The sequence below is a fragment of the Triturus cristatus genome, chromosome 1_2 (assembly GCF_964204655.1).
Source record: "Triturus cristatus chromosome 1_2, aTriCri1.1, whole genome shotgun sequence".
Taxonomy (NCBI): domain Eukaryota; kingdom Metazoa; phylum Chordata; class Amphibia; order Caudata; family Salamandridae; genus Triturus; species Triturus cristatus.
The window spans coordinates 1097773481-1097789089 of NC_140580.1; the positions used below are offsets into that span (position 1 = coordinate 1097773481).

At 48.0% G+C, this 15609-nt stretch overlaps 1 protein-coding gene across 1 annotated transcript in view; it reads left to right on the forward strand.

The window, feature by feature from the left end:
- Window positions 1-1595: 1595 nt before the first annotated feature.
- The window catches only part of LOC146868743 (carboxyl-terminal PDZ ligand of neuronal nitric oxide synthase protein-like), a 275331-nt gene continuing 261317 nt past the window's right edge, over window positions 1596-15609 (forward strand). The window contains exon 1 of the mRNA XM_085613707.1: window positions 1596-2162. Within this exon, the coding sequence (XP_085469833.1) occupies window positions 2043-2162 (120 nt within the window). The 5' untranslated portion in view covers window positions 1596-2042. The remainder of the gene's footprint in view (window positions 2163-15609) is intronic.

Sequence of the window (15609 nt, forward strand, 5' to 3'; positions counted from 1 at the left end):
GGCTTCTGTGGGATAGGTATTGGGTTGTTGTGACTTTTGGGGTGGATCAGATGTTGGTATTTGGTGTGGTGATTTGGCAGGGGCTGCATTGTTCAGGTGTTTTGCTTGCCAGGTGTTTGTAGTGGATCTTAGCCAAGTTGTTGCTGTTGTGTTGGGTGATTGTACAAGTGTTTTGTGTTGTGAAGCTATTTGGTGTGGTGATTTGGCAGGTGCTGTATTGGGCAGGAGTCTGCTGCTGCTCAGGTGCTTGGCTTGGCAGGTATATGTTGTACAGCTTGGCTGGGGTTTGTGTAGAGTGGAAAGAGTGTTCATGGTATGGTGTACAAGAGGTTTGTGTTGTGTGGGTATTTAGTGTGGTTATTTGGCAGGTGCTGCATTTATCAGTTGTTTTGCTTGGCAGGTGTTTGTTGTGGAGCTTAGCCAGGGTGTTGGTGTTGTGTGAGAAGGGTGTTCAATGTATGATGTTGTACAGGTGGTTTGTGTTGTGCAGGTATTTGGTGTGGTGATTTGGCAGGTGCTGGGTTGGGCAGGTGTCTGCTGTTGTTCAGGTGTTTGACTTGGCAGGTATATGTTGTAGAGCTTGGCTGGGGTTTGTGTAGAGTGGAAAGAGTGTTCATTGTATGGTGTTGTACAAGTGATTTGTGGTGTGCGGGTATCTGGTGTGGTGATTGGGCAATTGCTGAATTGTTCAGGTGTTTTGCTTGGCAGGTGTTCGTTTTGGATATTAGCCAGGGTTTTGGTGTTGTGTGAGAAGGGTGTTCATTGGATGATGTTGTACACGTGGTTTGTGTTGTACAGGTATTTGGTGTGCTGATTTGGGAGGTGCTGCATTGGACAGGTGTCTGCTGTTGCTGAGGTGTTTGGCTTGGCAAGTGTATGTTCTGGATCTTAACAAGGGTTTGTGTATAGTGGGAAGCTTGTTCATTGTAGGATATGCACGAGTAGTGGATTGTGTTGGGCACGTTTTTGGTGTGGAGATTTGGCAGGTGGTGCACTGGGCAGGTTTCTGCTGCTGTTGTTCAGGTGTTTTGCTTGGCAGGTGTTCGTTGTGGATCTTAGCCAGGAGTTTTGTGTTGTGAGAGAAGGGGGTTCATTGTATGGTGTAGTACAAGTGGTTTGTGTTGTGCAGGTATTTTGGTGTGGTGATTTGTCGGGTGCTGCATTGGACAGGTGTCTGCTGTTGCCGAGTTGTTTGGCTTGGCAGGTGTATGTTCTGGAGCTTGGCAGCGGTTTGTGTAGAGTGGGAAGGGTGTTCATCATAGGATGTGTACAAGTTGTGGTTTGTGTTGGGAAGGTGTTTGGTTTGGGGCAGCAGCTGTTTGTTAAAGGCTGATAGACAAACATTGGGTGTGGTGCAGGAGTTTGGTTCTGGCGCTCTGACTAGAGGGCGGTTGTTTTATGTTTGTCCGGGGTGCAGGCTAGAGGTGATCCTTCAAGGTTAGTAAAGAGATGCAGGGGATGCTGCGGGAAGTCCATGCGCCCCCCCCCCCCCTTGTCACCCCCGCCACTGCACGTCTCGCGCTGCTGCTCCCAGGGGCGGGACGCGCGTGGGATCCATCCACGTGATCAGGCTGCTCATTCAATCTGGTCTGGGAAGAGGCTCGGCTGGTGGCGCGGAAGGAAGCGGAGGGCTCGTCCCGCAAGCTCCCGGGTCGAGGCTGAATGTGGAGCTTCGGGGGGAGGAGCGTTCATGTCCGGGGAACCCCGGGAGCTGCCTTGAGATTCGGAGAGCCACCGAGGGGCTGCTGCGCCCTGATCTGGGGAGCTGCGTAAGGGACTTGCGCCCCTTGGAGACGGGGAGCCGCACCGGGCACCATTGACAGCGGCTGGGGTTCTGGAGCGGTGCCCTGGGCGGAGCCCCGGTGCACCGGGAGCCCCTGGGGGAGGGGCTCCAGGCTCAGCCGGTGTTTACACCGGGCGCGGGCTGCTCCTGATTCCGCGCTCCCGGCGGGGATGCGCCGCCTTCTCCCTGGGATCTGTCCTCACCCCACCCGCTGCTGGGGGGCTGCAGCCGGGGAGTGAAGGACGGGCCAGGGGGGCCCATGCCTCCGGGAAAGATGCCGGTGCGGAGCACGTACAGCCCCGTGGAGGATAACAGCGACTCCCGGGTACCGCTGCACAACGAGGAAGCCTTCGAGCACGGGATCCACTTCCAGGCCAAGGTAACGTGGGGGACTCGTGGGGCCCTGGGGCAGGAAGGACGGGTAGAAACAAAGAGGGGGCAGGGGGCAACCGGCGATGGGGATGGTGGGGCGCATGCTTCTAAACAAACGAGAGCAAAGGGCACCCTGGCTGGGAATGGGGCAAACCAGGACGAAGAAGAGCTATGTCTGTGGGGTTCACCGAAGAGGGTGGGCCGGAGTCGGGGGAGGGAGGGGGTTCTCTGCAGATGAGGGGGCGCCAGGAATGGTGGTCATGGGACACCAGGCAATGACTAAGAAGGGAAGTGGAGACCACTCGCAATCCGGGCACGAGTGACGGGGGCTGGGGTGCATTGCATTACAGTCTACGCATAGGCACCCACTTGAAAGTCAACTGAGGACAGGTACAGGGTAGAACTAAGGGTACCAGATGAGCACACACGTCACCCAGGATGCAGCGCCAGAACGCTTCATTCGCAGAGCTGTATTTTCAGGTGTGTTAGTTCAGTAGAATACATTAGAACAAAACAGGACTGCAACTTCCAGAATAAATGTATTGTTAAACCATAGCCTGGAACACTGTTTCCATGGGATATGGAGTCATCTGCGTTTATTTTACGGATGAGACCCCTCCCCCCCCCCCTTGCAATGAGCTGCATATAGTAGGCATTGTTGCCTGGCATAACCTATTCGAGCCCTGGGTCCTGTGGTCTTCTTGGTCTGTAGCATTCAGGGGTCTGTGCAGTGGGCTGGACAAGATGGGCCAGGCGTAAGACCCCACCGGTGACACTGTTGCACCATTTCTAGGCCAGAGCCGCATTAAACGTGACTTGTGACGTCCCAGAGCATGAGATCCGGACCATACAGTGAGAGAATACCATGATAGCCAGGTCCAGGCAACTGATTGGAGGGTAGTGCTTATAAGATGAGAATACAAACCAAGGGGTTTCGGCACTAGGGAGGGTCATGGAGGCACAAGCAGGGCATTAACTCAAGGCCACTTCTAAATGTGCGGGGCATGAGGATCCGGGGGGGGTGTATGTTGTCCAGGCATCCGTCAAGGTCATTTGTTGATGGAGACAATGTAAGGCTCCATGGTGGGTGTAGAGAACATGTATGGTGGTTCGGGCCCGCATCAAGAGTCTACTTAAAGGGAATATGTGATGTTGCTTGGAGATGGAGAACTGGGCATGAAATACAAGTGCTGGCTGGAGGGGCCTGCCCTACCTTGGCTCTCCATGGGCATCAGCTGTGAGTTTCTGGGTGCACAGAAGCTGTACTGGAATGTTGTATAGAATCTTTTTGTAGAGTGCTTTCCACCCCATGGCGGGCTTCAAGGCGCTGTTAGCGATGAGGTGGAAATGCATTAGTGGTTTATAATTTTTGAAACATCAGATGCCCTGATCCTAAACGGGATAAAAGTGCAGAGAATTTTCGAGAGGGAGGCCTCCAGTACTCCAGGCCTGGCACCGGGATGCATGGTTATGCCGAGCAGCTCCTTGGATTCGGATCCCAGCTTATGTACACTTAGTTCAGTGTTTTTATAGTTTGTGTCTTAGAAGTAGCCGCTCCAGTCGTAGACGGCCCTCCGAAGAATGTATAGTAGCTCTTTTATTTGTGAATTGGTAGCCCTTGGAACGGGTTTGGGCTAATGAGATGGGATCATGGACCATTTTTATTTATTTACTTTTTGTATTTTTCTGCTGCTAACTTGAATGAAACGCAAGTGCAACTTGCAAGACCCCTGCAGCTGAGCCAAATCCATCGAAATGTTTATAGTCGATAGTAGATGAAACAAAAGTATTGATTGTGAAGCCCTGGTGGGTAAACATCTGGTAGGCGACAGCAGGTTATGAGACTAGTGTTTTCTACTAGTGTAACTTGGGCTTACAGCTACTAGTCGCAATTGACAAGAATGCCCAGATTACTTGCACTTGGTGCTGGTTCTGGGCTGGGCGCCGACCCCTGGTGTTTGAGTGAAATGATGGGAGCTCATTTGGTATTCATGAATCAAACTCAATAGAGTTCACATCAGATGGCTGACTGACGTGCACCATCTGTTAGTGATGAGTCCTGAGCTGTCTCCGCACCACGGTGGCTACTCAGCTTGTCCGTCACATGATGAACAAGCTGTGATCCACACTTGCACATAAAGTGCCAGCTCTTAAGTCCATGGAACATGTGGGCCAGAGGTCTGGGGTATTAATTAAAGAGTAAGTGTGATACAGCCAACGACTGAGGGCTTCATTTAGAGTTTGGCGAGCCGCCTTCAGTGTCAGGTTGGTGTAGGACGTTAACTTAACTACCCTGGTGCACTACCATCAGCCATATTGGGTGACCTCTGCCGGCTTGGCTGGAATCTCTGTGGTTTCGAAAGGAGCCGACGCCACTGCAATGCCTCTGAAGGACTAAATGTTTGCTGAGCAGCCGCCATGTTTCATGCAACCTCCCAGTAGAGCTTTTTGTTTTTTCAGAAACAAACTCTCAAAGCCAGAATTCGTTTTTGTAAAATGAAATAGAAATGATCCTGACACTCTGTAAGTTTTCTCATAGGATCTGGGGGTAATTTCTCTTTTTGTGTGTTTGGCACCGCCAGGCTTTCCCTGGCACTCCCTAAAAGCAAAAAGTACATCAAAACGGCCTAAGTCGGGCAGATAGTCTTTTGTGTTTGTACCAATGGCGCCAGGTATGTTGACCCGTCAGTTTAAGGTTTCCACCAGCTGAGTCAGCGGGGCCAAACATGACCACCTGGCCAACTCTCATCAGAGGCAGACAGGTACTCTGCTGCATTTGTGGTGAAGTACCTTCTCCACCAATGATACTCCAAGTACGGCCCGGGGGCTGCATGCGGACCTCCTGACCTTTACGTGTGGCCCCCTGGTCAGCAGCAGCACTGGGCTGCTGTTTGTTTGACTCTGCACTATGAAAAGCCTGTATTTAAACGTTACTTGAAGTTAAAGAAAGGAATTAACAAGGTTGTCCTACACTGCTTTACCTTAGGAACACCTTCATTTTTAAAGCGTTATTGCAGCAAAGGTGTAAAAATATGATAAGGTCTCTTCAAAAAGTGTATTCCACTAACATGCAGAACTGTTTCACCTTAGTACATCAGATTATATCAGTGCTTTGAGAAATATTTTCTTTTTAAGTGATAGTTTTCACAAATAAATTTCAAAACATTCTTTTTTTCCCACACCCTGAAAACAATGCCAAGACTGAACTAAGAGGCAGGTCAGTTGTTATGTGCACTTTTTGGGCGGGCTGGGTGCCTAGTATACATGAGCACCAGTATAGTTTAGTAAATCAAACTTAAGAGAAGGTTTTGTACTGTGCAGATCCCGAAGGCATACATATTGATGTTCTCTTATATGCGATAATGAAGAAAAAGGAGGGAAAGTGAAATAAAACATTTGCCTAGGATCACCCAATTTGGTAAAGTGGAGAAGCCGGCTTTAATTTCAGGTTTTCTGTTTTTGCTTTGTGCAAATTAGCCACTGGGTGCGTATTCTTTGCTTCCCATAAACCCAGCATACTGCCACAACCCCCCCCACGGACCCCTCAATGACCTCCACCATGCTATCATCAATGCAGCATGTGGTTGTATCACAAACCAAACTTTGTGGCCCCTCTGAAAATGTTTGTGAGTACCCATGCTCTATCCAAAAATAAGAATTAATGGACATAATACAGAACAATGTCCTACATTCACCCCAGTACAGAGACCTGAGCCTAAATCCATCGTTTTTTTTGCTCACTATGCCATTCCAGTTTGAACCCAGCCATATGCAAGTCAGTATTGACCCTGTGCCCAATGGGAACAGTCCAGCCCGAACTGCCGGGCCAGGTCCTCCCTGGACTGGAAAAAATCATCCTAGGACCGGCTTCGGGCTTTCACCCCTCTTCCGCCAGGATAGCCTGACTCCAGTGGCATGGAGAGCACGGGACCCACGTCTGGGCATACCCGTCCCACTCGGGGTGACAAATGCAAAAACAACAATTGATGGACAGAATGCAGAACAATGTCATACATTCACCCCAGTACAGAGATCTGGGCCTAAATCCATCGTTTTTTTGCTCACCATGCCATTCCAGTTTGAACCCAGCCATATGCAAATCAGTCTTGACCCTGTCCCAGGATGCTTGTTTCCGGTCCAGGGAAGACATGGCTTGGCAGTTCGGTCTGGACAGTTTCCATGAGGCACAGGGTCAAGACTAATTTGCATATAGCTGTGTCTGAACTGGGGTGGCAAAGTGAGCTAAAGAATGATGGTGGATTCAACCCAGATCTGTGACTGGGGGTGAGTGTTTGAAAAGTTTCAACGCTCCGTCTATCATCTCCTTGTGTTTGCTTTGTTCGCCCCTAGTTGGCAGGGTATGCCCAGACGTGGGTCCCTTGCTCACTTTGTCACTGGATTCAAGCTAACCTGGCTGAAGAGGGCTGTTAGCCCGAAACCGGTCCCAGGATGCTTGTTTCCGGTCCAGGGAAGACATGGCATGGCAGCTCGGTCTCGACAGTTTCCATGAGGCACAGGGTCAAGACTGATTTGCATATAGATGAGTCTGAACTGGGGTGGCGAATTGAGCTAAAGAATGATGATGGATTCAACCCTGATCTGTGACTGGGGGTGAGTGTTTGAAAAGTTTCAACATCCCGTCCATCATCTCCTTGTGTTTGCTACCCATGCTCTATGCCAAACTCTAAATGAGTACCTTATAGACAACTTGTATAAAGACAGCACATGATTTGGATTTGGCTTTTTTAGGTAAGAGCCTTAAATGCAGCACAGGTGTGGGGATTGATGGCCCGTAGTGCCCACTGCACCTGACATACTTAGTTGAGAGGTGGTGGTGCTATGCCACACCAAGGGTATTACAGCTCCGGTGAGGATAGAGTAGTTGGCAATCGGGCTCGGCCATCTCCTGCCAAGACGTAGCCAGAGGAATAGGGGTGTTTATGGTGGTAAGGAAATCAGTGATCAGCTTACTACTTTCCTTAGGGTAAGGTGAGTGCTGCGAGAGGTAAAGTAGTCCATGTGATCGAGAGAGAGACTACATAGTGTCCTGTTACTGGGAGAGTAGAAGAGCCAGTCAGTCATAGTTAGGTTGGAACATGGATGCCACTGCCGTGCACAGGCAGAGCTAATTGAGGGGGTGGTGGAAGTCTAAGGAGTTCGGGGCATCGGTAACTATTGCTGTGTTTTCCCAGGGAGGGAAAAAGCCCACTGGGCTGGCGTGTGTCTGTCCGTTGCCAGTCTGTTGCCAGAGCAGTGGAGTAAAGGAAAGACATGTACTGGGGGGGGGGGGGGCAATGAGATGGATTTGCAAACGTTGAGACATCCATGGCCCCTTCCAGACCATGGGAAGAACAACGATGGTGAAGGGTGTGCAACAATTTAGGGTTACTTTAAAGGTAAAAAATAGTCATGTTGTAGCTTTTCACTGGTAAGTCATGGGGGCTGGTGGGTGTCCTGGCTGTCCACTTTAGAGCCATGGGAGGACATGAGGCACATGACTGGCTTTTGATGGGCCATGGGGTTCACGGCTGTCCACGGCCTGGTCATGATGGCAGATACGGTTCAATGGTGTCTAATGCCGTGTGGGTGGATAGTTGTCATGACTGTCCAATGCCAGGGAGATGCATGATCCACTGTGTGTATGGGGTGGTGGAATCTTCTTTCCTGTGCTAGTATTAGCAGAAATCGCCAGATGCAAAAGACTTTCTTCCGTACCCCAATGCCCTGTAGAACCTTTGAGGCACCGTGGTGGGATAGATGGGTGGTCCACTCGTCCTAGGAGTAGGATCTGCATCTTTAGTGTGAGGCACATCCATTATCCTGCATCTTGCTCTACATTTCTGTAGCTTGGTCTCTGTGCCAGCCATGTCTATTCCCCCTGAGGTGGTGTGGGATGGGAGGTAACGGGTGCGCGCTCCACAACAGTGAGTTAGGCCCCTAATATCTCTGAGAGCTTTGTGCGAGGGGCGTGTCACAGGCTAAAATACCAGAGGATGCCACACATCCTTCCATTCTTCTAAGGTTGATGAAATAATGTCCCAGTATACTTTCTTTATAAATGGCCGAATAACCTGTCTGGTGGGGTATACGTTCTGGGGGGGGGGGGGGAGAAACAACAACAAAATGATCACTTTTGTTTCTAGGGAAAGACACGATGGGAAAGCCGGAAGTTTGTGTTTATTCCAAACGATAGACTATACCACTTCAGGAAGTACAGCTGTTATTGTTCTCTTCATTCATCAGGTGAGGCTAGTCGTCCAGATCATGCTCATGTTTTGTTTTTTATAATGAGCACTTTTTATCCTTGGTGACATTTTTCCAAATGAGGCCAAACACTGTGACACGCCCTTCAGACGACTTTCAATACAGACCCATAATCTGTAACGAGACGGAGAGTTTCCCAAAATCATAGGGTGGACCCTCAAAGGTCTCTCAGTACTTTTAAATCTTCGTATTGAGCATCTTCAGAAAGTGTACACCAATGTTCTGTAAAGTCCGTCGTGTTTTCCTCAACTATATGTAGTCCTTCATCTGCTCAACAACACTAATGCAAGCGCTTTCTTACTGGATCTGTAGGAGTTTGTAGGACGCAGCTCCCTGTCGATGCCACAGGCCCTGAAATTACACAGCCAGAGAGGATCAAATTATACAGGCAGCTTCACTGAATTGTGCGCCAAGGAATGCCCATTTAGTAGTTGCATTTCGTAGTTGCATTATCTTGCTACTTCGACATTTTAAACAGCCACACCATGATTTTGCAGCATATAATGGTTTCCTGAGAAATATGAACACATTCACCGGGTGCTAGACAAGTTTTGTTCACAAACAAATGATAATTTTATTTAACTTCGAAACAAAGGGGGCACCCTTCTATTAATGCTGTTCCCTCTAATCCCTTATGCCAATTAGTTGTCAAGACTAATAAATGTAACACGCCGCAGATAGCAAGCTTGCACGTGCACCAGTTTTATTTTGCATGTGCCAGTTATGTTTTAGAAATTGTCGTAATATTTCTCAGAACCCGGCTTCCCCTCCAATCACTGATTGACCGTATCATTGCCTTTAACCCTGTGCAGTGTTCTGCTGCCTTTCGACTAGGTTTGCCGTATGTTGTGGTATCTGCTCTTTTGAAAGCGGCATCTGTGGGGTAGCACAGCAATGCAAGAACCAGGATGCTACAAGCAATGCTCGGCATAGGAGCAATCATTGCTTCTGACCTCTTAGAATGACATAAAAATATACCTGTATTTATTGCATTTATCCTGCAGACGAAACCCCTTCCCAGATCCATCAAATTGGGAGGTGGGGAGTTAGTATTTATTTATCTATCGAGTGTTGTATAGCGCAAGCTATCAGAGCGCTTCACAGAGTTAGCACGGTATCAGTTACATGAGGTATATAGGGAGTACATTGTGACCATATATAAAAGAGGAATACAGTAGGCAGTATATGGACTATATAGTTCGGAGGTAGTTTTGGTAGCACAGCTGCAGCTACACGAGGTGCATATGGAGTAAATAAAAAGTATAAAATACAGGGTGACTTTATATAAAAGAAGAATGTAATGGACCATAGGATATGTGGGTGATATAGGTCAGCGGTAGTTATGGTAGGGTTTATCCGTGGAAGCGGGCGAGGAGGCACAGTTTCTTAAGGATAGTGATGTTCGGGCTCATTGGAGGGTGTGAGGGAGGAGCGTCAAACAAGACAGTTTATTTAAGGGGAAGGGTTTAGGTATTTGTTAAGAAGTAATAGTTTACGTTTTTTATGAAGTAAAGGAATGAATGATTGTCGCATAAATCCCGTGGCAGCGAAATTCCAAATTCTCTGAGCATTCCCGGAGAAGGAGCAAGTGCATGTTTTTTCTTTCTTAAATTTGGGTGGAATCAGGAGTAGTGTTAGAGCTTCAAAGAGGTCTCTTTTGGACAGCCTTTGATAGTTTGTTAGTGAAGTAGAATGGTTTTTCAGTGTAGAGAGCTTCGTGGGTTATGGAGGTAGTCTTGAATATGCATCTTGCCACGATCGGTAGCCAGTTGATTCTCTTGTGTGTGTGTGTGTGTGTGTGTGTGTGTGTGTGTGTATGTGTGTGGGTGATGTGGTAAAAGGCTCTCTCCATCAGAGATTAGTCTGGCCACTGTGTTGATTGTGGCTTTCGTTGGAATGAGGGGTGATTTTGGGGGAGCCTGTGCTCGTTGAATTCCGTAGTCCAGCGAGGACTAATGACTGTAAAGTGCATGCTTCGCACGTAAGGGTATCCTGGTTCTGAACCAGAAGCTGTATGGGCCGTAGTTAGGTGAAGGGCCAGGTCTTCAGTTTCTTGCAGAGTTAGGCGGCTCTCGTGTGCAGGGGCAGCCCATCCACAGTCCCACGGTGTAGGAACGAGGCCGGAGAAGGTATGACCTTCATTATATGGTTCTGCATATGCAAGGTATGCAAGGAGGTTTGGTGTGGTGTGCGAGTAGGAGTCTGGCTGAGCGTGGACGTCTGGTGCGTTTTTTGAAGTTATGCGGTTTTTGAGGTACGTAGAGCCAATGTCGTGTAAGGCTTTGCATGTTGTGTGTGAAAGAGTGCTTATTTGTGGATTTTGAGCCAGTGAAGCTCTTTGTGCTGCCGGGTGTCTGAGCGAAGGTGCACTTGATTAGTACCAGTTTAAGTTGGCAACCAACAGCTGGGCGTTGGCCAATTACTGGTTGAAATGTGTCTCCCTCTGCCCTTTAGCACATTGGAGCGTGGGCAAATTTCTGTTTCACTTTTGGCCTATTTGAGAAAGGACCTATTTTTTGGTCGGACCATGCAACTTATGCAGAAGAGGGTGGAATATGTGGCATGTGTGGTAGCAAATCAAAACACGAAGGAACCACTTTATGGAACCAATCCGGCTGCACTGCACAATCCTCAAAATTATGAATCCAATAAATCGAATTCTCAATAAAACGTCTTTCTTTGTACTCCTCATTTCATCAACTTTACGCTTCTAATCAATTTTCTTTTTCCTCTTCAATTTATTATACTCATTCATCTGGATGTAGTGATGCATCCACAAAACACAGGAGGAATACGTGTTCCTGCATATCACGACTTTATTCATTGCACCCAATGCATTTCGGGAATAATTTCCCTTCGCATGTGTGGTAGCGTCATGATTACGAAGAAACCAACAGCCTTATGCAGTCTCTTGAGTGGTGTTCATCAGTTTGATGTATCTGGTGCGGTGAATATGACAATCGAACCCTCACAAGTTGAGGTCCATGACTTTGCCTCCTAAACTGGAAGTCTATTTGCCCGTCACTGAGAGTAGAAGTTGTAACATCTGTGGTGGGTGTTGTGATGGTTTACTGTGATTTCATGGTAAATAGAAAATATTTGTGGGAAACGGTCGAAGGAATCTCAACATTTCCTTCCTTAAAATGTTGATGTGTACCATGCAGCACATAGAACCATTTTTATTGTGATAGTGTTGTTCCTGGTAGTGCACCGAGTTTCACATAGTGGCGGCTGGTGCTGTTTGAAAATGATGAGGCGTAAAAGTTGTGGATGAGAATTATGTCGCAAGCGAGTGAAGCCCAGTGGAGAACAGGGGGGTTTGAGAGGCTTCTCCCCCCCCCCCCCCCAAGTAAAGTTTGACAAAAAGTGTAGCAAATGGTGCATTTTAAAGGACATTTGAGAAAGCAGGTGGTTTATAAAACAATTGTGAACGTATAGCCTTGAAATATTTAAACCCAATAAAAACTGTCCGATATCTTATGCATTAAATATCTTCAACAATTAGTGTAGTGGGAAAAAAACAGGATTTAATTTTCACTGCTCTTCCACTCTATTCTGCCTCTAAATCTAATGTATGCAAACAAAACGGCGTGCACTATTATGCAAATTTCTCCTTCCACCCCTGGCATCCATTTAGCCTGTCTGTGCCTGGACTGGAAGAAACCCCCAGTGGGCCTTTCACTGCTAATATATCTTGTTAGGACCTCGCTCTGCCTCTCACTGACTGCGGCTTTGGCAGAGAAGGCCTCTGATTGATGGTGTCTTTTGTGATAAATAACGTAGGGCACACTATATGGAGAACACGCGGCTTCCTGTAGCCAGATGTAGGGAGATTTCATTTATATGTAGCTCTAGAAAACCCAATACTATGGTGTCTGTAGTTCATCATTACAGCACCTCCTCTCTGTTTAGGCGATTTTATTTAAAAACAAAAAAACCCAAAAAAATCCGGTGATAATGGGCCAGACAAATGATTTTTAGAAAACTGCACTTTATCGATACTGTATCGATTGCGGCTATTAAGGGAAAAGACTATCTGGAAAGATAACCCGGATCTGCTCACCGCGGCACTGGCCGCACCCGGTGAGATTCCTGTGCAGAGGGGAGCTTTTATTGTATTTGCACAATTAATGTACACAATGAAGGCAAAGAACTGTCATGGTTGGAATGGCACCCACCGGAAAGGTGTGATCCATTCTTGCTGCGGTGGGAGCCTTTCCCTTTATTTCATTTCACAGCCCAAACGAGGGCTTCTAAGACCGAGGCATCCGTGCAACTGAACAGAGGCCTTCGCTGGTGTGGGCTCACGCGGGCTTCACTAATCGAAAGCGGACTTTAATGCACACTTCCATCCATGCCCACCATCTCAAGGTGTGCGTTCTTTTCATTCTACTAACGCTCTCTGGTTCAGGGGGCAGCATGTAAGGCCTGGTACCTGGCAAGGGTGATGCTGGATCCGGCCCCCGTGTGTACCGTATTCATGCTGGAGGGATGTAGGTGGTCCCCCGTGGACAAGGCATTATTAGAGAAGGGGCCGAGCCCGTTAGTTAATTAGATTCCATTACAGGAATCGCTTTAACTGCCCCTGGAGGCCCATAAAATCATATGTGAGATGCTAAAAAAGAAGGGTAAGCTGCGACAGGAACTCTCGTATTGACCGGCAGTGACAGTCGGAGTGGGTGGGCTCAAAGTGCCCAGGGCATGTCCAGTTTCGTAGATAATCCCGTGAAAGCCAGCGATTGCATGCACAGGTTTATATTGTGCCCCGAGTGTTCAGGATTTTAGACTTACCGTGACATGTCTGTGTTCATAGACAGCTCCTTGTTAGTCGAGGCCCGTGGTGTGGCCACTGCGTGACCAGGCGCAAAGTGTATATCGTCACAATTAAATTTCCCAGTAAAAAGTGATTGGTGGAGAAATCCGATAGTGGGATGTGCACATAACGGGCGCTTCTGTGCGCACGAGGAAGGAGAATGTATTTTTTCGTAGTACAATCAGAATATCATCACTCAGGCTGTCATGCAGTGCTGCACAAATCAGTGGTTCTTTGTAATGGTAAGTCCAGCGCAGAGAATGTTTACAAAACAAAGTAACGCACACTTATGAAGTCATCATGTGCGTCTCTTGGGACCAGGCCGGACGACTGCAGAGGAGAGCTATGATTACAGATCACTCTCAGGCGGTGGCCTCAACGATGTCTTTTCCGCTCCTTGGCCATGATGATGAGTGAACAGTAGCAACTACAAGGAGAGGCTGCAAGGGAAAGAAAATGACCAATCCCTGCATGGCTTCATATTGGAGCCATGCAGTGATTGGCCATTTTCTGCTGTAAAGCCAAACCTCGCTCCTCCAATGTTGCCTCCGAGACTAGGCCTACATAGCCAATCCTGGCGCTGCACAACATAAGAGCTGCATCAGGATTGGCTGGAGCAGTCAAAATCGGCGCTCCTTAGGAGACCGGGGAGGCTGTAGCTAGGATCCCGGCTCACTAACGTTCTGCTGGTAGGAGAGGCGTCAAGTGCGCATTTCTGGTTGGTCGTAGGAAGACCACCGTCCAACTCGACATGTGCACTGACACTTCACTGAGTGCAGACCCAGCCAGTCTGCCTGCCATTAAGAATGAAGCTCTACCCCCACCTACCCATGATTGAAAGCCTAGACATCTGCCTGAAGTCTACACCCGGCATGGCCCGGATGAAATAAAAACACAGCCACCAGGAAAGAAACCATTTAACATTCAGTGATGCTTTTAAATGTTTCATTGGAAGAGTAAAGCAAAAACCAAAGGAAATGATGGACGGAGTGTTGAACATTGCAAGCACTCACCCCCAGTCAACTGATCTGGGTTTAATCCATCACCGTTCTTTAGCCCACTCTGCCACCCCAGTTCAGACATGGCCATATGCAAATCAGTCTGACCCTGTGCCTCATGGGAACAGTCCAGCCCGAACTGCCAAGCCATGTCTTCCCTGGACCCGAAACAAGCATCCTGGGACCGGTTTCTGGCATTTCAGCCGTCTTCAGCCAGGCTTGCTTGAATCCAGTGGCAAAGTGAGCAAGGGACTCACGTCTGAGCATACCCTGCCAACTTATGGCGAACAGAGCAAAAACCAAAGGAAATGATTGGAAGAGTACACAAAGGAAATGGGAGACCTCCTACCTTCTCTTTTCAAGAGCTTGCTGCTACAACAATTGCTTTTACAAAGATTGCCACTGGCCCTATGTAAGGAAGGAATATAGGCTCCCTATCCCCTGCTTCTGAAGCAAACGGCAGCCATAGGTGGGGTGCGTTGAGCCCCTTAGACTCTGGGACCCATTGCCGCTGACGGTTCATCTTCTGCGCTCATGAAGGCTTCGAAACCTTGTATTGTTGTTGTGATGATTAAACATAATTTAGATAAGTACGTGATTGACCAGGTAATGGGTTCCAGTATAAGGGGGAGGAGGGAATTGAGGGTTTTAAAAACCCACTCCCTGGTACACTTACCAATTCATCACTAGATCTTGCTCCTATCTTTTTTTTATTTTTTTGGCACTTTCCCCTCTTGTTTCATTTTATTTCTCTACCATGGCATCAAAGGTTATCTTTCCCAGTGTGCATCTCTAGGCGGCCGCAGTCGGGATGAAGCTGCTTTCCTGATCTTTCGTGAGCAGAAGGTGCCATCGGTGGTCCACTTCCTGCAGTGAACCCAATCTCAGTCGCCCTATCCCCCGTGTGCTGCTCTTTCCGATGGAGCCTGTTTTTAATTGTAACTTGCACATCCTTCAGCTGCTACGTATTTCCTGTCTTCCTGGTTCCCATTAAATATTAAAGCCAACATCCTCCATGAGTTCAGATGCAGGAAATTGTTATTGCTGGGCAGCCAAACCTGTAAAGTTTGCACAGCTGCTCAGTTTTGTTTTCCTGGTTACTGGATTGTGTCAACCTGTCTCTTACCTAGTCTTATTATCGATCTAGGTAAGAATTCTGATCCGCCAGAGCATGGTTTGGCACCTACCAGACTTTAATGAAAGTTTTGTTTAAATCATATGCACAGAGTCCGGTGAGAACAGACCGACAGCTTGTCTCTGTTCATGGAACTAATCTCACAGGGACCTTTCCAATGGCCTGAATTAATGATTTAGACAAATCATCGAACTGACCTGCTCTGTTTACTTGAGTTCTCTGCATTGCATGTAAAGCTGCCATT